Source organism: Uranotaenia lowii, unplaced genomic scaffold, assembly GCF_029784155.1.
Source record: "Uranotaenia lowii strain MFRU-FL unplaced genomic scaffold, ASM2978415v1 HiC_scaffold_261, whole genome shotgun sequence".
Classification (NCBI taxonomy): domain Eukaryota; kingdom Metazoa; phylum Arthropoda; class Insecta; order Diptera; family Culicidae; genus Uranotaenia; species Uranotaenia lowii.
Genome location: NW_026598159.1, coordinates 25,680 through 50,000, shown reverse-complemented (window position 1 = coordinate 50,000; position 24,321 = coordinate 25,680). Strand labels below are relative to the sequence as shown.

Sequence of the window (24,321 nt, the reverse complement as noted above, 5' to 3'; positions counted from 1 at the left end):
TCGAAATCATCATGAATAGTTTACAAAAGGTATGTATTCTCATAATTTAACCATTTTACTTTTTTTTACCTTACTATGTTATTTTAGGAATATTGTCCACACAGTTGTTTCCCATAATCGACCTTTACCGCACCCGGAAGAGGCCATCGAGTGTGTTCAATCAAAGCTTGGAAAATGGACAGTTGCGCGATGGCTCATGGCGCGATGGCTGGGGAAAGTTGATAGAGTGCATCGGGAGGTCTGAGGTTTTTTTTAATTATTGCGGACCGCAGCCGTACGTTCATTTTTTCTTTCAAAAATTGTAAGTAACTAAATTTTCAATAGGGAAATTATAATGGTTAACCTAAATTTGTTTATTTAAGTACCTCACAATGAGCGCAGAAAGTCTCCGAATAGGAAGAAGGGAACCAAAAGAGATGTGCTTATCATTTAATCGGAGCAACGACCACTAAAGCACTTCCCGCATGAGCCAATACTGTACGCTGAATCTTCCGTATCATTCTATTCTGATAACATTAATAGTAACGTTCGATATTGCATCTTGGCTAAATGTGCCTTTGCTTGAACGGATAAAATATTATTCCCGAAAGATACGATGAATATTCTTAGGAACAAAATGATTAATTTTGCAACGCAATCAAATGATAGAGAACTATTTAAGAAAGATACAATTAATGGTCTTCAGAATTAATTGAGTATTTTAGCAACACGCACACACTTCTTCGCTGTCACATCAACACGCGTTGTCAAACTGTGTAAAAAAAAGTTTCTCCCGGATCAGGTCGGGCAAATTTTATTATGACTCGTCCAGTTACGAAACTGGAACCGGAAGACGAAGGCTTCGAAGAAGGATATATGAGGGTAAGTAAAATACGTTTTTGTATTCATTGTGGAAAACTGAAATTGTTTTTTTATTCTCAGGCACAAGCTGGAGGAAAAATCCGAAGAAACTTTTTCTTCCGGAGGCAGAACCAATGCAAGGAAAAGCATCACTACCCGCCGACCGGTTTGGCAGTGATGCAGCAGCAGGCTGCAGTTCGTAAGTGCTGCAGCGATGGAACATCCGGAAGCTGTTCCTGCAAACATCCGCGGAAGGTTTGTTTTTTTTAATTAATCATTTTAGAGGAATAATAAACTATAGGTATGTGAAATAAAATGAATAAGAGTACATTAAACTTTTTTTTTATTTTTTGCGGAAATCCAATTGCAATTTATAAAATTAACAAATCCCCAAATTGGGTTTGAATCTTTTCATTATTGGGTGACGATATGCTCTATCGTTACCTTTTTATGAGAGGATCAATAGATAAAGATAACACGAATGATCAAACCGTTTTAGAACGAGTAGAAAAAAGCAAAAAAAATGAATGGTTACTCTACTTAACGACCCGTTCGCTGTATCGTAAAGTGCGTCCAAACGATTCCATTCCATGGAAAAAAGACTACCTTAATCGTACATCAATAATCCAAAACTATAAAGCTAATCTTTCGTGTGTCTTAGGAGGAAGATAATGGAAATCGTTATTGTATAATACTGTTCTATGCGGGTTGGAAACGGATCCCGCAGAAAATCCCTTACAGCGACGGAAACCATCATCTGGCAGATAGTTTTCTGGAGGGTCAAAACAAGAAAAATATCAACTGGCATGATAAAACAGGTTTGTTTTATTTGATATATTTTCACATGAATTAATTCATTCTAATCCTGCTCTGTGCATGATGTTTCCTATTTGGTTGAAAATCTAAATTTTTGGTTTTCAGTTCAGCACCCTCTATGGTTTAAGTTAAAGTTTTGAGACTAGTGTTTAATTTCATTTCGAGTTAAACTATATTAGATTTGACTTTAACATCATTTAGCAATTTTAAATTTGATTACATAACTGATTATTTTGTAATGAAAAATATTACAATTTCAATCCTTTTTCCATGTATACTACATACTTCTTTTTTAACTATCATACACAGGTGGCTGCATCGAACGGAAGCAAATCCGTACCGGAAGCTGGAGACTGATGAGCTCCAGAACAGAACCGAGCCGGCTGAGCCATATGAAAGATGATAATCTTCGGCAACGATCGCCCCCGAGGAACTGCAACTGACAACCAAAGAGAAGGAAGCCTTTTAATATCGCCCGTCAAAGTTATTGATTTGTGATTAAATCGTTCCAATTATTACCTTGAACGATATGAATAAAAAGTTAAATGTTGATAAGATTTTTTTTTTTTCAAGAAATTCCTCCCAACTCTACTTTTGCAGCGAAATTTCCAAAATGCATGGGCATCCCCATGTCAAAATATACAGAAGCTTCGTTCAATCGTTAGTAAAAATCAGTTTCAACTGGTTTCTGTCAACTGATAGATGTTCAACGAGACAATGTTTTGGTCGAAACAAGTCAGGTCATTGTTCAATGGAGCAAGTTGAAACTAGTCGAAACCAATCCAGCTCGGCAGCAGGATTAGTTTCGACTTGGTAGAAATCGGTCGAAGTCAATTGGAAAGAGACAGGTGATCAACTGTCAATCCATTTCTACTTGTTTCGACCCGTTTCGACTAGAGTTGATTGAACAGACATAGAATTGACTAACTGGCTGAAAGCTTTCGAATGTATAAAAGCTTTTTGCTCACGCTCTGCGTAAAGCGCCCAAACTTAAAACTAAGTGGAGACACTTTTCTCGAATCTGTATGGATTTTTATACAGAACAGAGTAACTTTGTTTACCGTGTAAACATTCCAATAAACAAATTTTGTTTTCGAACTTTATGAGATTTTTCAACTTGTTGTGCATTCCTGGAGAGATTTCCGTCAACAAACCAAAAGATGCGCTAAATTTTGTTCACAAAATGGACTTGGTGTTTTGCTATCCTCAAACTGAGTTTTGAGTCAATTTCTTGATCGTGCAGCTACATGAAAATACGCCGCACCCCATTTCTACGACGCCTTTGTTTTTTTGTTTACCTTCGGTTGACAGCTATCGCTGACGTTTGATGTTTTTTTCTCGAGCGCTCGCCCGCAGTGACGTTTCGTTGCTTCGTGTCCCGATTCGATTTGTGCAAGCAATAAAAGCGGCATTTTTCTTCAAAAATTTCTTGTTTTAAGCTAGTATTTCAATTTTAAAAAAAGGAATAAGAAAGTAAACGATTGACTAGTATTATAAGCATTTGTTTCAAAGTATTCAAGTTGTACATCAAGTAAGCGACCTTTCGTTTAAGAGTATAACAACAGCCGAAAAATGCACACGGTTCTTACACGGGGGAACGCCATCCTGGCCTATTCCCTGAGCGTACTGGCTTTCCTGACGTTCTGCTGCTTTGCGTCAACTTTCTTCAACGATTATCGAACTCCGGCTCGGATTAACACCGTCAAAGTGCTAGTGTAAGTTTGGAAAATAAAGTCTCAATAACACGATAGATTTTGGAAAATTTAGACCACGTAAGCGTTTTCGTTTTGGGAGTGATTAAATTTTCGATTAAATCTTGCAGCAAAAACGTTCCGGATTTCAGCGCTTCCCGGGAAAAGAATGATCTGGGCTTCCTGACGTTCGATCTCAATACCGATCTGAATGGGTTGTTCAACTGGAATGTGAAGCAGCTGTTCCTGTATCTGACGGCCGAATACCAGACGGAACAGAATGAGCTCAATCAGGTGGTCCTGTGGGACAAAATCATCCTGCGAGGCGAAAACGCCCTGCTGGACTTTAAGAACATGAACACCAAGTACTACTTCTGGGACGATGGCAACGGTTTGAAGTGAGTTTCAAAATTTTAAAAGATTTTTGGTTTTCGATCTAAAAATTTGACTTTGTTTTTCAGGGGCCACCAGAACGTGACGCTGACGCTTTCCTGGAACATCGTTCCCAATGCAGGACTGCTTCCGAATGTATTTGCTCACGGACATCATTCGTTCAAGTTCCCGGAAACCTACATGCCGTCGCCGGTCTAAAGAAATAAAAAATAACACAAGAACACCTACAAGAGCTTATCGGTGATTATAAAAGAGCTCAAAGAAAACGAATCGATACTTAAATAAGCCACCAAAGGGTTCGTTTTTCGTCGAACTGCAGCTGACGATGCAGCATTTACATTCATTCCTTTCTAATTATTTTAATTTTTGTTTGCAAATTGGAGCTGCCTGTCTCAACATCATCAATCATCAATAAAAAAAAACCAAACTGCAGGAACATCTGGTTGAAGTGTTCCCTAGAACTAGGTGCAATTCTTCCTCAGTTCTTCAATTATGTATGTTTAGTTGAAAGGAGAACATGTTCGAAATAAAATAAAATTTGAAATCACAGGACTTTTCAAAAGGATTTTTCACTATGGTAAATTGTGGTCACACAAAATCGTCCCTCTATGCTATAACCAATGACTGCTTTTAAAAACATGATAATAATTTTATATTAGTTTGTTTTGTTCAGTTGGTCGCTTGTCTGACCGTATGCCTTTGTGAATCTTTTAATCCTAATCCTAAGCAACTAAATTACCCTAAAAACATTGAATCTCGGTCTTGAAGATCCATCCGAACTGTTCAAAACGCCTGAATTTATACGCACTATCATTACGTCATATGGAACATCTTAAGAATTCACAGAAAACTGCTGCAAAAGTTGTTTGTAAAATTTGTATTTCACATATTATAGAATATGTTGTTCAGACTATAAATATTCTAAATGGAAAAAAATTGCGACTAATTTAAATCAGTTTTTGTTTTTTTTGTAATAAAACTGTTAGTTTACATTTTGTTTCATACAACGTAATAAAACCTTACGCGAAAAATATTTCTAAAAGCAGAAAAATTCACTCGATATAAAAGTTTCAATAAGCAACGTTTTTGTCATTTTTGCCTTTAGTATTCTGTAATTTTTGTCAAGGGACGTACAACGTCCAAACTTACAAAAAATTATATAAGACTACACAAACCTAATTGAAATTAAGCATTTTCTTCGACAATTATTTGACCTGACACACCACGGACCAAATACGAGATATCTCGTTTTTTTCGCTTGACGCGTGTGCATTTCACTTCACTGAGAAGCATAACATGTGATACATTTCATAAAGAAACTTCATTATAGAAAATTGAATACAACACTTTCAATAAAAACACAATTTGTAGATAGAGAATGCCAAATTTTGGTGTTTTGGGTCTTAGATTTCTTTGCGGTCCTTAACGTGTTAAGTTTTTTTTGAAAACTTCTCTCAGCGACTTTTCTTGTTAAACTAGAAGTGAACACCGAGTCGAACGGAGGATTTGAGACAATATTGCTTTTCAAGTTTGCCTGATAAGTTAACTCTTTTTACTACACTTTGTTTACGATTCTACAGACAATTGGATACCAAGAAAATGAAAGAATGTTGTTCATAATCAAAAGAATATTGAATTGTATTCATATCAAGAAGATCTTATCACGAAGTATCGATCATATTTTGCACATCACTACAAACTCAAGAGGCGAATTTTCAACGTTTTTCGGAAATAATCCCGGACACCATCCTCCAAGCCCATCTGCTGGACCCGATCTTTCTGCAGCAACTGCTCTAGCACCTCCTTTCGCCCGATCCAAAACAGTAAATTGATCAACAGTATCAACCCCTCGTTCCGGTACTGCTCGTTGACCACCTGAATCTTCTTCAAATTGTCCACTATACCGTCCACATTTTCCTCCAAACTTTGCAGAAATATACCGTTACGTTGTTTGGCTAAGCATAGCAGCGCTTTTAGGACAGCGAAATCTACCACCGGCTTCCTCAACAAATTCGGCAGCATTCGCAACCAGAGAGTGAAAATTTCCTGACCATATTCCCGCCATAGGCGATCGTTGAGGACAATTATATCGCAAAATAGAATGAGGATTCGGTTGCGAGTGTCCTGTGGCAGTTTGGATTGGATGTAAACTTCTAGGAGAGTTTTGAGCAGTGCTCTAGTGTTCTGGTTGATTCCTAAAGACAAAGCTGAGCTTTCCGTTTCCAGCAGCATAAACCGAAGCACTTTGAGTAGCTGAGCAGCAATTTCCGGTGACCGAAACTTCCAATTGCTAACGCAACGTTCCACGTAGCTAGTTACTTTATCGTAATGTTTATTCGTCTGATCCGATCGAAAGTTTTCATTCAGGCAACAGTACAAATAGCAAATGTTAAAATTTTGTTGATAGCATTTTTCATCGACGTTTCGCTCCTTTACTTCATCAGGAAGACCAGTGGTTTTGGAACGATTTTTAGCTCCAGGACTTTGATAGTAGGGAAAACCTTTCAAAATGTGGCTACCAAAATCGGCGCCGTACTGCGACCGAAACCACTGGGTCAAGTGAGGACCGTTCGTTTCCTTATCGTAGCAAACAACCAGCTCCCACAGCAAGATACTTATGTCCAGCAGCATTCCTAGGGTGATGGCCGCTTCGTGCGTCAACACGTGTTCGCTGGATTCGCTCGAATTTGGCCGCACCTCCAACCAAGACTCGAACAGCAGCGGCATCAACATTTGCACGTAGGTTTTCAGCTTGCCACCTTCGTCGACTTGGTCGGCTAGAGTGAGTTTCCCCTCACCGAGGGACTTTCGAAAAAGTGATCCTAGAGGACAGGTTTGGTGAAGTTTGTGCCTTATCAACGGATAGTGCACATCGGCTTTGTAGTCGAACATGTTGTTCACTTTTAGCGTTTCGAACGAGTCCTGGAAAGCAGCTGTTGTGAATCTAAAAAAAAAGTCGTTCTATCGATAACTTTGAAATAATTTAAACTTACGGAAAAATAAATAAAACTTACGGATTACTAGTGTCGTCAGTTTCCATTGCTTCCGTCTGATCTGTCTTCTGCAGATCCTTAGCCCCGGACTCTCCCCCAGACTTTTTGTGATTGATCAGAATCCTCAACATCCCAATCAACCTCATCAACACCCGAGTTCGCCACCGGGTGCTGGTGGTCTGTTTGTTCAGCGTTACAGTCAAGGTACGTTCCGGTTTCGATTCGCTTCTCAGCTTGGATATCATATCCAGGAATTGAGGAAAAATTTTGTCCCTGTTCAACAGAACTAACCGCGGTAGATACTGAAGGTAAGTGTCCAGCAGCAGTAACGCATCCTCCTGAACCCTTGGTTGGATGTGGGTCATCGCGCATCGCAAGAATGATAGCAAGATGTCGAAAAAGGGAAGCACATTCTCTTGCTGGGCTGCTGCAAACAACAGCCCCAGCGTTTTGTAGCTGTCCCGTCGAACTTCCCGTTCTTCGTCGATCGTCAAGCTTGCGATCGATTTGACGGCGGTGCTCAGATGGTTTTCCGTTACTTCGGACGGAAGTTTCGCCAAAATTTCTCGCAAACCGCGTAAGCCATCCAGTTTGGATGCTTGGTTCGATTGTTTCAACTTGGCCAAACAATCCTTTAAAAAAAAAGGTGATCGTAATTATCACATTCAAATTGTTCCGAATCTCAACTTTACACTCACCTTAACGGTCAAACTGCGACTGGAAAGGACGGCTGCATCCCCCAGGTTACGTTGCTTGATCTGGTCCGGTAGAACGATTTTTCGCACCTTGAAGTTGGTTTTGGTGACATTTGTCCCTTTCGGTAGTTTGGCACCCTTAAGCTTTATCTTACTCTTTTCGGCACGTTTGAATTTTCGTGAATTTCCACCCATTTTTCCGGTAAATTGCAACTGATGAAAATTTCCACTAAAACGCAACAAACGCCGGAGACAGGCCGAAATTTGTTAACGTAAACAAAAGCACGTGCGTTGCACGGTGAAATTATTCTAGGCAGCACTGAGTTGCGATTACCCAATTCGATTGGCGCATTGAACAGATCTTTCAAAACGTGATACCGTACTGGTTCAAATCTCGGCGTCCATCATCGTTTTTTTTTTTTTTCAAATACTGTAAAAACGATTTTTGTATCTTCCAATACTGTAAAAAAATATTTCTAAATTTTTAAAAGGGAAGTTGACAGGATTTTTTAATTCCCCAAATAAGAAAAAATGCCAATAATTTTGTTTATTTAACATTTTGCGAACCAAATACGAAATATCTAGTTTTTTCGCTTGACTCGTCGAGTGCGCTTCACTGAGAAGTATACTTAACACAAATGTGATACATTTTATGAAGAAACTTTATCCTACATAATTATGTGCAACACTTTCGATAACTCAAAGATACTAATTTTGTAGAATTTGATCCAGTCGTTTCTGAGATAGAGAATGCAAAATTTTCGCGATGGCCCTGGAGCTTGATTTACACCTGGAGATGAACAAGAAAGTAAAAACTCTTAGTCTTCCAAAAATCATTAAAATAGGTATAACGCAAGGAAACAAAATCAAGATTTTAAGAAGTGCCAAAAGATTTAAAGCTGATTTTCACTTATTTGGGGCTGCTGCATAAAAATATGAAATTGTACTTTTTTTCAAACGGTTAACTCTGGTTGAGGTTAAAATCGATTTGAATTTTTTGTTACACTATTTTGCCTACTTACAGTTTTTTTAAATAGTATATTACTAAGAAGTTCAAATTAAAAGTTTTAAGTCGGTGATCAGCTTGCTAAAAACCCACATGTAAATTGTACTTCCGTGAAAAAAGTTACAGAGGTTTAATTTTTCAACGTTTGATAAAATATGAGAAATTAGAGGAAATTTGAAAGAATTTTTAAGTAAAATAAATCTTACTTATTTTTTTAACATAAGTCAAAACGTTTCGCAGTATTCAACAAAATTGTGAAATAAAGGGTGATACGGTCAAAATTTGGTCAAGGGAAACGCGTGCATAATCGGTGAAATCGTTTATTTAAAAAATCAAATTAAATTTCTTTTTCAAGTTTAATTAGTATCAAAATTCAGGAAAAAAATTCAGTTAGGCTTCCGCTTTTCCAAATCCGAATTGCCGGGCGTTTGGCTTAACCCCTGCCATCAGATTTTGTACAGCCACCTCGTCCACTTTCTTCGCCGCAGAAAGCCAGTTTGCCTTGAACTGCTGCTCGTCCTTAGCAGTTTTTTTGGTCTTCTTTAGGTTCCGCTTGGCAATAGCCCAGTATTTCTCAATTGGGCGGAGCTCTGGCGTGTTGGGAGGCTTCTTGTCCTTGGGATCCACCTGCACGTTGTTGGCGGCGTACCGATCCATGGCTTTTTTACCGTAATGGCAAGATGCCAATTCCGGCCAAAACAGTACGGAACAACCGTGTTTCTTCAGTAAAGGCAGCAGACGTTTATTCAAACTCTCTTTCACGTAAATTTCTTGGTTGCCAGTCCCGGAAGCTATGAAAATGCTGCTTTTCAATCCACAGGTACAGATGGCTTGCAAAACCAGATATTTCTTCGCGAACTTTGACAGTTTCATGTGCTTGAAAATATCTGCTACCTTTCCCCTTCCTTTTGCCGTATAAAACTCCTGTCCCGGAAGCTGCTTGTAGTCGGCTTTGACGTAGGTTTCGTCGTCCATTACCACGCAGTCAAACTTCGTCAACATCGTCGTGTACAGCCTCCGGGATCGCGCTTTTGCCGTCGTATTTTGTTTATCATCGCGATTTAGAGTCACTACCTTCTTGGATAGTCCGGCTCGTTTTTTGGCTCGATGCACGGTTGTAGACAATACACCCAGCTTATTTGCGGCATCTCGGAGAGAGAGTTTAGGGTTTCGCTTGAAACTACCGGCAACTCTCTTTGTCGTCTCAGCGGCTACCGGTTTTCGATTTTCCCCCGATCCAGACTTCCTGGCTGTGAACAAACGTTCCCCAAACACTTTAATTACATTTGTAACGGTTGATTTGGCAACTTTTAGCGATTTGCCAGCTTTGCGTGCGTGTAGCTAGTATTTTCGCGATGCGCTAGCAAAATTTTGATACGTTGCTCTTCTGAACTGAACTGAAGAGTGAATTCCAAAATCAAAATAGGAGCAACATTATACACACACACCAACACACACCTTCAAAATGAGGGGTGTTCAGGTTTTTTAAATGGAAAATTGAAAGAAATACGTCAAGTTGATATGGACCAAATTTTGACCGTATCACCCTTTAAATTAAAATCTCAAAAGCTCAGAAACGTCCTTTGGTGATGTTAGGATTTATTTTTATCTAGCAAATTTGACAAAAGCTGTCAAATTTGAATTTGTTTAAGCATTTCATCTCTTGATCAAGAATAGCAGCTATACAGCATCTGAATGAGTGAACACTGAATAAGGTAACAAATTCATTTGAAATCAAATCAGTCAAAAATTGATCAAGGACGCCCAATTCTTCCTGTTCCCCATTGTAATTATCTTCCAATCATTAAATCCGAAAGTATCAGCGGGCCCAAATTGCTTCCCTATGGTACTGCCGTTGTAATGAAGGACAAATTTTTTGCGCGATATAAAGAAATAAGCTGAAGGAATTGATCTCGTATTCCATACCATTCCTATTTTTCTAATTTAACCAGGCAGTTCTATCGTGTCAAATGTTTTCTTCAGGTCCTAAACAAGTCACCAATATATTTACGGTAGTCCAAATGTTTGTTCTCGTGCCCCAAAAATTTAAAATTCGCTGCGTTACTTTTGTATTTTACCATGTTTTCGTTGCATTATGCGATCATATCTCGTAAAATTTTTAATTAGTCTAGCAACAAGTTGTTTTAAAAGGATTTTGTGCAAGTCTTAACTTTCCTGAACTTTGTGCTACTGGAATTAAAAAATCTTTAAATTTAAAGCAGAATCCAAGAACTTTGAATCCACCAAAAAGGCATTCTCAGAAGGACTTAGGAAGCTTCCCCGTTCTTTTTGAACATTCGGCTTTTTAGTGTTAATTCTAAGAGTATTAAGTTTTAAAGATCTCATACCGATTTTTTTTTTACTAGTTAATCCAGGACCAGGACAAGGTAAAGACAGCTAGGGTTGAAGGTCAAAGGAGTGGTTCGGCATAATTGTTCTAGTTAAAAATAAATACTTAAACGCTTTTTAAATACTAAACCCAAAATCCAAGAATGTTTCGGATTGATTGACAAGAGGACACCAGGGTTTGAATATCAATAATTTATTTACTTTTATTGCATTTCAAAAATTATGTATGCTTATCATTTTTAAAATATTTTTGCTGCTTTCCTTATTTTTTTTACTAATGAATAAGAGTATAAAGTTTATAAGAAAAAGGAAAAATAATAATACAAATAAAATAATATGCAAGTATATAAAACTAAATAAAGGCATTCTAATAGCGTTAATATATAATATGATCATGTTGTTGTATGTTTTCTTGTCAGTTTTGTTTTTGTTTCTTCTCCAGCCTGTCGCCTTCTCAATCTCTAATTATAACGTAATTTTAATTATAAGTATATATAAATGGAATCCAATTTCAACTATACTTCTGTGTGACCTGTTTTTTTTATATTTTGAATTAACTTTGCATGCACTATCTTGCTTCTTTACCTTTCTTTACATTGTTTTGTTTTTACCATTTCACAGTGGAATACAAACATTTACTTGCAATTTTCAATTGATGTATATATGTTGCGCCACCTGTGCTTAATCCCGCTATTTATTTCGTTCTATAGAGATTAAGTAATTGTGTTTTACTTTATAATCCTTGTGTTGTTGAAACATTCTCCCATTTTCTTCTTATGTCTGGACATACCCGCACTCCCTCTGTAGGAGAAAAACTCATAGTTTATCAACTCCCGCACTGCACTTCACGTCTTTCATCTACCTTCCTCTCGATTCTTACATCAAACACTTTCAGCTCGTCCACAATAATTTAGTTCCGAATAAGTTTAAGAATTGAATGAGTGTTTGACTGTTTTTTTTCGTTTAGTTACTTCCTATATAGTTTAATTTTTACTGAGTCGACCACATTTCTGATCTCTTTCTCCATTCCATACCCAATACAATCAATGGTGACTAATGGAGTTAAAATAAATGGAAATAGTCGGCTGTATCACTGCGGTCAAATGCGTTCATTTTGTTAATGCGTATGCAACCACCTCGTAAAGTGTAAAAGCTGCGAGCCAATCGTTACACTTTTGTCTTTTTAGTTAGCTTTTTTCTTTTTAACCAATTTTACTTATATCCAATAACAATCGATCGGTATGAGAGAGAGAAATTGTCTTTTCTGTTTGGAAATTAAACATGTTCTCGAACGTTTTTTTTCTTCTGTCGATTGGAACGTGCCAATCATAAGTTATTTAAGTGCACCAAGCTGTAGCATATTTTTGATAATCACCCCCAGAATGAGCTGCCACTTAAAAAAAGAGTCATAGATGTTTGTCGATTCAATACTCGTCCTTGAAACCAGATTTTCGTCCATTTAAAATGATTTTACTATTTTTGTCCTCTTGTTGAACATCTGTCAGAATAACGATCGTAGCCTTAAAAAATTTTGTTTTCAAAAATGAAGGAAGCTCATCAAATTTAAATGCCACAATTACGCCTTTCAATTCAAGCTTAACTTTAAAATAGAGAAAGCATCACTGACTTAAGGTTTCGTCAGTGCAAAATTAGTTATCAAAAAACCATCGACCGGTTACTGTCTTTTCGATTCTGTCAAACCTCCTTTTCTAAACAGTTTCCGTACAAAAGTTTTGCACCAAAAAAGTTCAATTCATAAAACCCAAAATACAGGCTCCTACAGTTCATACAGTTCTCTGTTTGTGTGTGTTTCTTTCTTTGTGTTCCTCTACGATGCCTGCTAACCAATTGTATGTTAAATATTACAGGATACGATGATGCGAAAAGGTGAGCTTACCTTTAATTGTTTTTATTTTTTCATTTTTGTTTGTCTACGTACTCGATGACTTAATTATTTTCCGAGTGCGAAAATGTTCGGGTTTGCTGCTGCATTTTGATGTGGATGTGATAGTACATGTGATATTCTAATGTATAGTCGTTTCGGTTTCTTTTTTCCTATACTTGGGCTTAACATGCTTCGTGTTTCATTAATATGATAAAATTGACCATAAAATTATTACTTGTCCACTTGTTTTTTTTTTTACTTTAGTTCTGTGGGGTGTATGTGTGTCGGTTTATTTGTTTCCATTTGCCTACGAGTAGATAATAATTTTCTTAGTCGACGAATGTGTGGGTGTGTTTTTTTTTCCTTTTTGTTTGTTTGCTATTATTATTTAGCTGTATTGAATTACTTTAATTTGATCTAATCTACTGGTTGTATGGTTGTTTTCCTACTGAATGACTTTTTTATGTGTTTTTTTATTCTTACTTCTCAAAACAACTTCACTTTGTATAACGTGGCCATTGCGGTTCATTGAAATTCCTTGTTTCTCTGAGTCTGTGTGTTTCCTTTTTCCCAATTTACTATCTTTTTTTATGTTTTCAAATTTGTTATGAGCGAGGGATAAAAAATTGTAGATTTTTCTTTTTCTTTGGGGCTTTTTACACCTTAACCATTCATACTTTCGTTATGTAAATGAAAAAGAGGCTGCATTAAAAGTTCGCCTAAAACTAATGGAATGGAATTTTATCCATAATTACTTCCACTTCACAGAACAGATACGTATGGGAAAAAACAAGAACATTTGCTGTCCAAGTTTTCCTCGAAGAGGAAAACAGAAGAGAACGCTCTAATTCCTTTATGTTCCATTTTGGTAAGAACAACCTTTTAATGGTTTTCTTAAAGTGATAACGTATGTGGTTCGGAAGTTTTTTTTACACGTTTTCATCCGATTTTCGCTAATTCAGTCAATTCAATAGCCGAAAAGTTAGATGCCCATAAATCGAACACATCAGCGCCCATAGCTTGTTTGCGTTTGTGTGTGACTGCGCTTGTTTAAAAAGGTGCGAATATGTTTTGTTGGTGCATTTACTGATGGTTTTTATTCGTTCTGTTTTACTTGATTTATCTCTTCTTGATCCATATTATTGAGTATTGAGGATTAATTTACTGAGGCAGCCCCTTTATTTTGGGCTAAAACATGAGCTAATAAAACACACTTAGATGTTGTTGGTTGTTTCGCTTCAATAAAATTCGCTCGCATCACCTTGGGGATTTGCTCGTTAATTTGTCCGTATGTACGCGACTAGATTTTCGTTTTTTTTTGTGTGTATTTGTTTGTGTGTGGGGTCGCTACATCGAGATATAAGATATAATTCAGCTCTTAGGATTTGGGGTTAGTTGTGAAATGTGCCAATAAAATCAGTCTCAATCAAAACGAAGGGCAATCGGTTTGGTTATCTAAACGGTTTCTGAGCTTTATCATAGTAAAAATTCGATAATGGGTCATTTACAGTTAAGAAAATTACTTGAAAAATTGGAACGAAATGCATCATTAAAATAAACTCGTTTACATAGCATTTGTTTTTAAGCAAAGGCATAAACTTTCACAAAGCAAGTTTTTGGATAAAAGACATATGAAAAATCAGAACTAGATTTGATACTAAAAATTTTCAATCGAAGATCCAGATTAAAAAAAAAAGAAACAAAATCACTTGAAAATTTATTTTAAAAATCATAGAAAACATCAAGTGCGTTTTTTGTTGTATTCATAGATATTGAGCAGGGAGTTTTTTTTTAAGGGTAGTACTATTATGATGTTTCTTCCTGAAGAATGATGACTCTTACAAAGAATGAACTTTTCCATCGAATAAGGATGATTTGTTTTTTTTTGTTTAGCCATTGTGTGTGATAAGATATCAATAATATAAACTGTCTTCTACCTTTCTGCTACCAGTTTTTTGTTTGTGTACCCTTAGAAATTTGTCCCTTTTACTGTGTATATGGTTGGCTACCCTACACATTCTAGGACTGTTGTATCCTTTATTCCAATGTTTTTTGGTTGTCCGTCGCCAGCTGGCCACCTTCGTCTACGTTACATTGGTGTGTCGATTTGCGTGGGTTTGTTGTTCTTCATACTTGAGGTTAGTTTCAGTGATTTGTTCCTGACTACTAGTCTACTGATTTCTACTTTTTATCTTCTCTCTTGCATCATTAGAGCACTGTATCGCAAATTCTGTTTGCGTCTGGGGTGATTTTCACCCGAATGCCACCAAGTGGACTTGTTAGTTACCTGTTTTAGTGTTTCATCAAATGTGGTTCCTAGACGTTCAAAGCTAGCTGCCTCTAGAGGGGTGACCCTGAAAGCTCCAATTGTGCTTCGTAGATTCATCTGCCTGAAATTGAATTAATAGAACGTTAGTGAATATCTCCAAAGAATTTTATTAACTCTTTTCTTACCCATTTTGACGGCACCATCACTCGGCGGCAGGGACATGGCTTGGCCACCGTTGTTCGAAGTCTGTGATCGCTTGATGGTGCGATCCTCGTATCTGGTTCCACTCTGGGACGCCATCGGACGGTTCAGTGTGTTGTTCGGTGAGTTGGGTGAGTTGTCACTGTAGCTGCCCCCATTGCTGCTGTTCACATTCCTCGAGGCAATGGTTTTCGTGACAAAGTCCTGTTCCTTCCAGCCGTGCTTCTTGAACATGTCCCTCAATTCCTGGTGCTGCCACATGGTAAACAGCAGCTGCCCGGCGAACTTCAACACCCTCGGTGTGTACTTTAGCCGCTGTCGGGTCATGTTCATTAACCGCTCGACTCCACCGGCTTCCAACAGGGACCGAGCAAAGTCGGCATTCTTCTTGATCACTTCGTTGAGCGTGGCCAACACAGCCGCAATCGTATCGTCCGAGGTGCCCTGATCGCACTGCGGATTACCGGAGGGCAGCTTCTGAACCAGGTCCCGCATCGCGTACTTCCCGATCAGTTCCTTGTTTCTTTGGTCAATCGCTAGGTTCCGGAGGGCGGTGGCCACTGCACACACCACCCGGTCCACCTCCATCCGGAGCAGTTCGACCAGAATGGGTAGGCCCTTCTCCTTCCGCACCGTGGCCCGGATCTCTATACTCGGCTGCCAGTAGCAAGCGGCCAGGTTTTGCAGAGCCCCGGCCGCGGCCTCCAGCGTTTCCGGATTTGAGCAGCTCTGCAGTAAGGCAAGATAGGAATGTACAACGTCGGGCTGCCATAGTTGTTCCGCTCCTGAGAAGAAGGAAAAAGTGTCATTAGTTTTGGGCACCGATGAAAGAAGATCCAAAAGAGGTGATCCAAGATGATTTTTTTGTCGAACTTTCAGTGATGAGGAGTTTGTGAAATACAGATCTAGAAAACAACGGGAGAAGCCTTTCCCGTAAAATTTAAGTTTGGATAGTTTTTTTTTCTGCTACCTTAGTGATCCATTCAGTATATTTCCTCGGTATTTTTCCTCGGTTGAAATCTTGGTAAGCCTTCAAAACGTTCCCGAGAACTTCTATTGTGACCAACCATCTTGGGTAAAACCTGATGAAATCAGAATAGTTTCTTAACACCAATAAACTAAAACATCTTCTTGAAGTTCCGACGAGACTAACATAGTGACCAAAGGACCTTCGCAGATGCTATCGTTTACGAATTGAAGGTAGTCTCGAAGCAAAAGACCAAAATCTACAAAATGAAGGCAGATTTTGAGGGACAATGCGCTAGTGCCTTGAATAAATAGGGCTACCTTGAAGTTCAGGGATAGTCAGAGGCCCACGAGTTACGAGAGACTCGAATGTTACCGATGCTACATACAAATACGCCTTGTCAAAACATAGGGGAATAGAGGACAGCAACCCTGGAGAGACCATCGTGGAGTTCCATCAACTAGAATCGTTATTTGTTTATTCAATCATCTAGACTAAGTATAGGTCCAAATGAAGACTTCAACTAACGATTTCTCGATATACTTATAACTTTTCTTCGAAAAACATCCGTCAAAGTCGAATAGTTCGGAAAAGCGGTTGAACGTTTTCATAACACCGATGAAAGCACTATTAGCACTCCGTAGTTATGCAACCGAATGGGAACATACAGTTGAAGGTCCTGATTTCTCAGTCCATTGGGTCTCACACTAAGAGAAATAGCTTTCAGTAGCGAAGGACAATCGATTCGCGATGTCAGTAGATCGGCCAGTAGATCGGTCAGTAGATTCGGGCTTGAACAGTATCCAGGTCTATGAGATGACATCGATGTTCGTAGCTTGGCAGCTGAAACGGGTCTTGCCAGTTTGGGTGCCTGAGGGCATAACGCAAAAAGCGCCGCTTGATAGTAGGGACACCAGGCAGCTAATGGGTATTCGGAGATGGATCGAACTATGCGGCAATACAGGCTCTTCAGGCAGTACACGTCCTTGAAGTCCTTGGCCATTTGAAATAAAAATCCGAGGCTTCTAGAAGCTTTATCGACGACGAAGTTCGTATGTGTTTTGAATTCCAGCTTACGGTCAAGTATTACGACTAGATCATTGATGTGGTTCGCCCGCGCAATGCACTCATCTCCTAAGAAGTACTCCGCGCAAAAAGGCTGCCGTCTTCGTGAGCAACTGATGACTGCACATTCAGAGGCGGCAGTTGATGTCGCACCACTGTGCGAATAGATTGAACTGCTGTTGCAGGAAATCAATGTCGTTTTGACCGTTTATGGTGTAGAACAGTTTAAGATCATTAGCATAACAAAGTTTCGGGCTGTCGAGGAGTGAGAGCACATCGTTAAAATAGATTAAGAAGATAATCGGTCCTAGGTGACTACCTTGAGGCACACCGGCGGAGGCAGAGAACTGGCTGGAGAGAGTGTCTTCAGTGCGAACTGTAAATTTACGTCCAGTTAAGTAACTGTGGAACTAGGTACAAGTCTCACGGAGCTTGATGAAGAAATTGGTGTGCTCCTTTTAAGTTATAATGCCTAATCTTGCTTCTAAGAAATAAGCCATCTCCAGGTGAATTGGGATACTTAAAGAAGGTTCGACTCAAGACGATGGTATCTGCTATGAAGACTAGAGGATTGTGCTAGATATGAAATCTCAAAGTCTGATTACAGTTTATCAGTCTGCGAAGATATTCAAGCAGCCTTAGTAAAAGCAAGGCAATTATGATCGATATTTGTTGTTGAAACCTTCTGGTCTTTACAACATGCATTATACATACTTTGCTAGTTATTTCCACACCTCGCTGAAATGTTGCAGGGTAAATTTTCCATACCAAACGGCATTATTATAAATTCAAAATGACTGTTTTCAACACCAGGTCTAAAATTTCGATAACTTTCGTATTTAATCTTAGCTGTCCTCACGGAGAGAGTTTGATGTAGCGGAGTTGTCTAGGTCACATCAACACTCCTTGAAAGAAGCCGTTCATTTTAGTTTACGGTGTACGTTTTTGTTTTGATTGAGTGGACTTGGGAATACTACACCATTCCCCTTTGAGAGAATAATTTCTCGTTATGAAATTTAATAATTCTGTTTCGTTTTTTCTTCAAAAATACGAAAAGCAGGAATATATGTGCATACTGGTATGCGCCTTAGGATCTGAGACTTAGATACGACGAAGTTAGTGCTGAGGAGGTTACTTTCCAGCAGGCGATATCGGCTTCCACGGAATTCTGGCGACAAAACACTAGCGCCAAATGAGGGTTGACGGGTTTAGATTCAAGCTCGAGTTTGAACTTGTTTTCACGCACACACATGCACCAGTGCAAATTGCATTGTTGTAAACAATATAAACATAAACATTGTGTGAGTGAAGTTACTCTTGATTTTCAAAGTAATTGTGTGATGATGTGCTTCCACTCAAAGCTTGAATGCAAAGTTGCAATACTTGTGTGGAAAGCTGCAAAGCTTTCAGCACCATAAACATTGTGTAGGTGACGCCAATGATTTGTTCGAAAAAACAACAGCCCGACTATCTTGATACTTGGAGATCTTTGCTTTCCAGTTAAGGGAAACCCTGAAGGATCAAGGTTAAAAAAACACCCACATTTACGATCTCAATGAACCTAATATTTTTTGGAAAGATCTTATTTACTTAACACTATGGCCAATATCACATATAACTGGAAGATATACTACAGAACACTATCCAGGTCTATGTTAACTTGGAAACCCTGGATAAGAGGTCTGATTTTAGGTGAGATTTTACTCCAAGAAAATAAACATTCTTACCAAAACAGGAAGACCATCAATGTATTCATCTAATTACGATTTCTTAGATGCTATAAAGCGAATTACGCAGGGGGCTTCGACAAGGCGATGGTCTATCCTGCATGATGTTCAGCTTGGCGCTAGAGGATGTTATTAGCCGAACGGTGGGCGAAATGCGGATCCAGTCACCTTATCTGCTTTGAAATAGTTGGCAGATCATCTGTGGCGGTGGAGTAGATCTACGAAGCAGGAAGGATTGGGTTGATGATTAATACGTCCAAGACGAAGTATATCCTGGCCTGAGTATTCGAGACAGACCGAGGACGCTTGTCCAGTAATAACAAGGTCACGAGCGACGGCGACCAGCTGTAGATAGTCGAAGACATTGTCTATCTCTCGGCTCACTGGTGACCGCAAACAATGACACCAGCCGTGAGATCCGACGGCTAATAATCAGCGGAAGTCGTGTCTACTATGTACTCTACAAGCAACTGCGGTCGAGAAGACTTAGACCTCGCACGTAGTGTAGCCTGTACAAGATGCTCATTAGACCGGTTGTTCTCTTCGGGTACGACACATGGATATTGCTCGAGGAGGACCTCCGTACACTCGGAATTTCGAGCGACGAGTGTTAAGAACCATCTTTAACGGCGTGCAGCAGAACGGAATGTGGAGGCGAAGGATGAACCACGAGCTCGCGCTACTCTACAGTGAACCCAGTATCCAGAAGGCGATGGAAGCTGGTCGGATACGCTGTTCAGGACATGTTGCACGAGAACGCAGAACGACTGTCCTGCAAAACAGGTGTTCACTACGAATCCGGTAGGAAAAAGACGAGTAGGGCGTAAAGAGCAGGATGGTTAGACCAAGCGGAGCGTGATCTGGTGAATGTGGGATGTCCGAGAAATTGGAGAACGGTTGCCATGGACCGAGTGCATTTTAGGAATTATGTTCATCAAGTTATACCGTGAGACGGAATATTACGAAAATAAATAATATCAAACGCCATGGAACTCTCTGCAATAGAACTTTTGTCGTGGAGATACATGATTCTTCGTAGGATGTAGTATGAGAAGATAGAACGTGGAAGCAGAAAAAGGAGATGATATGCCCGGAAAGTCTACTATAGCACACTATGGATTAGAGGTTTTCAAATTTTTGCATATACTGAGAGTTTGCTTACCAAAACAGGTAGATGCTATAACTCACCCTTATAATGTGCGGTATTTTTGTAGGCCATCCTCGCCGGATCACCATTCGCGCTGGAGTGATCCTTCGGATCCGCGGCCTGCTGTGCTGCCGCAGCGGCGGCCTGTTGCTCCTTCTTCTTTTTGCTCGCCCCGAAGCATCCCAGATTTTCACCCTTGGACGAGGCTGCACTCACGATGGCACTGCCGTGGGCCGCCCCATCCGCACTACTGTGGTGCGGAATCGGGTTCTTATCGTAGTTAGGGTCCTCGACCTCCTGGCAGCGGTACGAGAGGTTCCTCAGAATACACACACAGTTTTCCACTATTTTGTTACCGATGTTGGATTTTTCGATGGCTATCCGAATCACGTACAATAGTGAGTCTACGAGTCCTTCGCATTCGCGCAGCTTTTTCCGAGCGTATTCGCCGGCCGAGCTGACATTGCGAAGAATACCGGATGCGTTTCGGAACACTGTGCTCCAGCACGTTTCACCGGGATTGGTGGGATCCCAGCCGGAGTGTGGAATGATGATGTACGACACTATGACGATGATGGCATCATCGATGATGAACCGTTTCAGATCTTCGCAGGAGGACATGTTCCAGATGATGCCGGTCACAAGTTCTTTGATGTCCGATTCGGACGTTCGTCGGAGAAGGTGGATCAGTGCCTGTATTCCGCCAGCACTGTTGATTGCACGTTTGTTTTCGTCGTTTTGACGGCCGTAGGATAGGTTCCGCAGGGCGCCGCAAGCATTTCGATAGACATCGGTGTTTTCGTGACCGAGGAGTTTGACTAACGGAGGGATTCCGCCAAGCGTTCGTGTCCGTTGCTTGTTGGGGTCGTCCATGTAGCAAAGATGTTGTAGATAAGCGGCAGCATTGGCTTTGATGGCGTTGTTCGGGTGACTTAGGAAACCTATTACTTCTGTTAGGTTGGGGTCCCGCCATTTCATCTGGCGCTGATCCTCCATGTCGGGTCCTTCCGGACCATTGCCGGAGGGCCGATTGTTGCCGCCCGGCGAGGTTATTATGTGATGCTGCAGAAAGACGTGGTTGTGGATTTGCAGGTTGGACATGTGTTGCGACAGGTCGTCTTCACCGTCGTAGTAACAGGCACCTTCCGGAGGAATACCTCTCTGACTAGCACTGGCCGCGGCTTCGTAGGCAAGCTGTTTTGTGGCGTATGTGGGTTCACCGGCTCCCGAGGGATCCATCGCTCCGTGTGAGCTTATCGTTCCATAGGGGGGCGTTGACACGTACCCGTAGACCATTGCGGAAGGATTCTCCGGGTAGAGTCGGTCAACGGGTCCTCCGGGGGATGGGGCTATAACGTATTCCCCCATTTCGTCGTATTGCCCCTGTAGATAGCCCGGTGGTAACATGTTTGCCGACGGATTACCCATCTGAGGCACGTTCATCGGTAGGGGTATAGAAGTTTCACTATTTTCGCTAGAGTTGTGAGGTGTCGAGCGGTCATTGATCTGATATTCTCCGAGGTAAGACTGTGGATGAGGTGGATGGTGCACTCCGGTCGGATCGTAACCGGAGTCCGTATACTGTGAGTAGTGTTCATAGTCCTGATAATGACCCTGACCGGGTCCACCCATTCCTTTCGCCCCTGGAGGCAAATGTGATTGTGAGGCAGCCGCCGCTGCGGCCGCCATCTGTTCCTGCTGATCGAGGTGTTTGTAGTTCATGTACTGCGACCGAGTCGTGTAGATTCCCATCGGCATCGACACGTAGTCGAGCGGCTGGCCATCGGGTCCCATTTCTAGAGGCATTGCTACATAGTCAAAGGGCTGCCCATCCGGTCCTAACTGTTTCACCTCACGTACGACCTTGGTTACGGTTGTAATCTGCTGAGTCGTTTGCTGCTTATGTGTACGGGCAATTAGATCATCCTCACTATGCATTGATGATGGTTAATTTTCGGGATTTTTTTTTCGATAATTACGTATCATACAATTAGGGATAATGTAAAAACTACTTGTTTTCTTTTTTATTGCACTCTAAATAAGTGTTTCGATCTATCAGAACATCCTGCTTCTAAACCACAGATAACAATGCACATAATCATTACACAGTAATGTCCAACAGCTAAGCATTTGTTGTTTTTTTACGACGGTCGTAAAAGGTAAAAACGGAAAACACAAAACACTTCCCAGAATGTTTCACACTTTATTAGTATTATTATAGTTGGTGATGGACAGACAGACAGACAGAAACGGCTACATACTAACCGAAAATTCGGGCCGCCCCGTCAATAAAACTCTCACACATCCCGACACGACCCCCAGGCCGATTACCGTTCAGCACTTTGTCTCAATTGACAATTTAGTCGGGTAGATGATGATAACGGCAGTTGCTATTTTTCCTATGGCGCTAGACAAACGACCACTATAATTAACTTATCGGGCGATAGTCGTGTGTTCGTTCTCACTTTTCGTGGTGAGGACGAAGAAATGCACCGGGACCTTCCTCTGTCAGGGCGAGGCTGCTGGATCCCCACAACCAGTCAACTATTCTTCTCTTCTTTCCTCCTCTCGGAACTGAAAGCAGGCCAAAACCGCATATAGATTAAGTGGAGAGCATGACTCTTCCCGAGCACTCGCGTTCCCTCCCTTCGAGACGTCCTTCCACCGAACACTAGTGGCAAGGGATGCCCAAAATTTTTACACACAGGCACAGCCACACACACGTACACAACTGCGCTCACAGCAGGAAAACGTGACACGACGTGAAGGAATGGATCGATCCTTGTATGAGAGCTCACGTACTATCTGCTCGATTCTTCTTTTAGCTCCTGTACTTTTTTTCTTCGCTTTGCACTGGGCCTATCCCGCTTTATCCATGCTGGCCAATCCCTTTGCTGGTACCGTTGGTTTTAGTCCGGGTGAGGATGCTGCGGCTGCTGTTGACTGCAAACTCGTTCTGCGGCTTCCCGGTGAGCTGCTGTCCTCACGCTCACTGGTGTTTTGGCTGCTGGTGGAAGCCTCCCGATATCAATTTTTCAAAGACACTTTTGCCGTCTAATGGTCTTGCCGGGGAGTTTGGCAGTTGCGGCAATACTTCTGGAAACAAAAAAAAAGAGAGAGAGAAGAAAAAATAATCGTTAGACATTTCGAAAGGTTAAGACTTTTTGGGAGTCTGCTGGGAAATACAATTTTCCTGCCGAATGCTGGATGTCGGTTCCAGTTTCAGTAGATCATTTTGCTACTCTTTTTTTTATAAATCACTAGCTGACCCGCTTTGATTGGCTACACCTTCTTAAATTGATGGAAATTATTTAACAAAAAAACAAAAACTGGGGATGAATAAACCAATTGGTTTAAAATCCCAAAAAAAAAAATTAACAAAAGAGACTAATTCTTGTTTTTATACGTATTCTTTTCTTTTTTCAAAACCTGTCCTAAAATTTGTTTTTCAATCATTATTTTATATCTAAAATTAAGACTCTGTATTTATTTATTCATAAGTTCCTAAATACTGCCAAAATAAATGTTACTTGTATAAAGTTCCTCTCTCAAGCCAAATTTGATTCCATTTGCTTGATCACTGTCCAAGTCATTGCAAATAAAATTATTGTAGTCCCAATGTATGATAATCAAGAAAACATTTCTCGTACCACAATCCCTTCTATGCAAAATTTACTCGATCATTTCACGAGCTATTAAAAAAAAAGTATGGGTACACCCCTCTCCTTTTTCTAGCTCCCTACTACTGAAAGGAAAGGAGAAGTGTTAAATTCTTATTTCCATAAGTATTCCTATGACAAATTTGACCCCATTTGCTTAAAATGTTTTTTTTTGTTTCGATTAGAGTCTTTTAAATATCTATATTTCATTCGCGACTTATATCAAAGATGCAGTTGGCGGACAGTCATTGAAAAACTTATCCGGTACAACTGTGGGCGATGTTTATTCTTGGGCTTGAACTCACAGACATTGGCTCAGGGAGCAACTAACTAACCAACTGAGCTATATCACAAGCCCCCTAAAATCTTATTGAGTTATGCAAAAAAGTTATATGAGAGCCCCCCTCTTCACTATTCATCCCCCAACTGGAGGGTTCCCTAATAAACATAGAAACATTTCTCCTTCCCAAAAACCTTCCCCAACTTGGTTTTTTCCGTATGACTAATTCTATAGATATGCAACAAAAAAGTATGAGGCTCCCGTTTCCTCTTCCGATCTCACTCAATGAAAGAAGGGAATGTTCCCTAATAATTATAGAAACATTACTGGTATCAAAA

At 40.2% G+C, this 24,321-nt stretch overlaps 3 protein-coding genes and 1 long non-coding RNA gene across 4 annotated transcripts; 2 read left to right on the top strand and 2 right to left on the bottom strand.

Moving 5' to 3' along the window:
* On the top strand, window positions 1–2,226 carry LOC129759749 (uncharacterized). The gene is made up of 5 exons (XR_008740225.1): window positions 1–29; window positions 88–301; window positions 363–861; window positions 922–1,658; window positions 1,966–2,226. It is a non-coding gene; the product is annotated as an uncharacterized LOC129759749 (long non-coding RNA).
* Window positions 2,227–2,995: 769 nt separating this feature from the next.
* On the top strand, window positions 2,996–4,284 carry LOC129759747 (signal peptidase complex subunit 3). Its single transcript, XM_055757267.1, has 3 exons — window positions 2,996–3,371; window positions 3,479–3,745; window positions 3,809–4,284. The coding sequence occupies exons 1-3, from the start codon at window positions 3,229–3,231 to the stop codon at window positions 3,936–3,938; spliced, it is 540 nt and encodes a 179-aa protein (XP_055613242.1). The 5' UTR covers window positions 2,996–3,228; the 3' UTR covers window positions 3,939–4,284.
* Window positions 4,285–5,383: 1,099 nt separating this feature from the next.
* On the bottom strand, window positions 5,384–7,686 carry LOC129759748 (testis-expressed protein 10 homolog). The gene is made up of 3 exons (XM_055757268.1): window positions 7,432–7,686; window positions 6,755–7,365; window positions 5,384–6,684 (listed from the first exon to the last, which is right to left on the bottom strand). The coding sequence occupies exons 1-3, from the start codon at window positions 7,621–7,623 to the stop codon at window positions 5,433–5,435; spliced, it is 2,055 nt and encodes a 684-aa protein (XP_055613243.1). The 5' UTR covers window positions 7,624–7,686; the 3' UTR covers window positions 5,384–5,432.
* A 4,049-nt stretch (window positions 7,687–11,735) lies between these two features.
* Window positions 11,736–23,144, bottom strand: LOC129759746 (catenin delta-2). The gene is made up of 3 exons (XM_055757266.1): window positions 20,086–23,144; window positions 15,123–15,923; window positions 11,736–15,058 (listed from the first exon to the last, which is right to left on the bottom strand). Exons 1-3 carry the CDS (start codon window positions 21,980–21,982, stop codon window positions 15,051–15,053), a joined length of 2,706 nt encoding a protein of 901 aa, XP_055613241.1. The 5' UTR covers window positions 21,983–23,144; the 3' UTR covers window positions 11,736–15,050.
* Window positions 23,145–24,321: the final 1,177 nt, after the last annotated feature.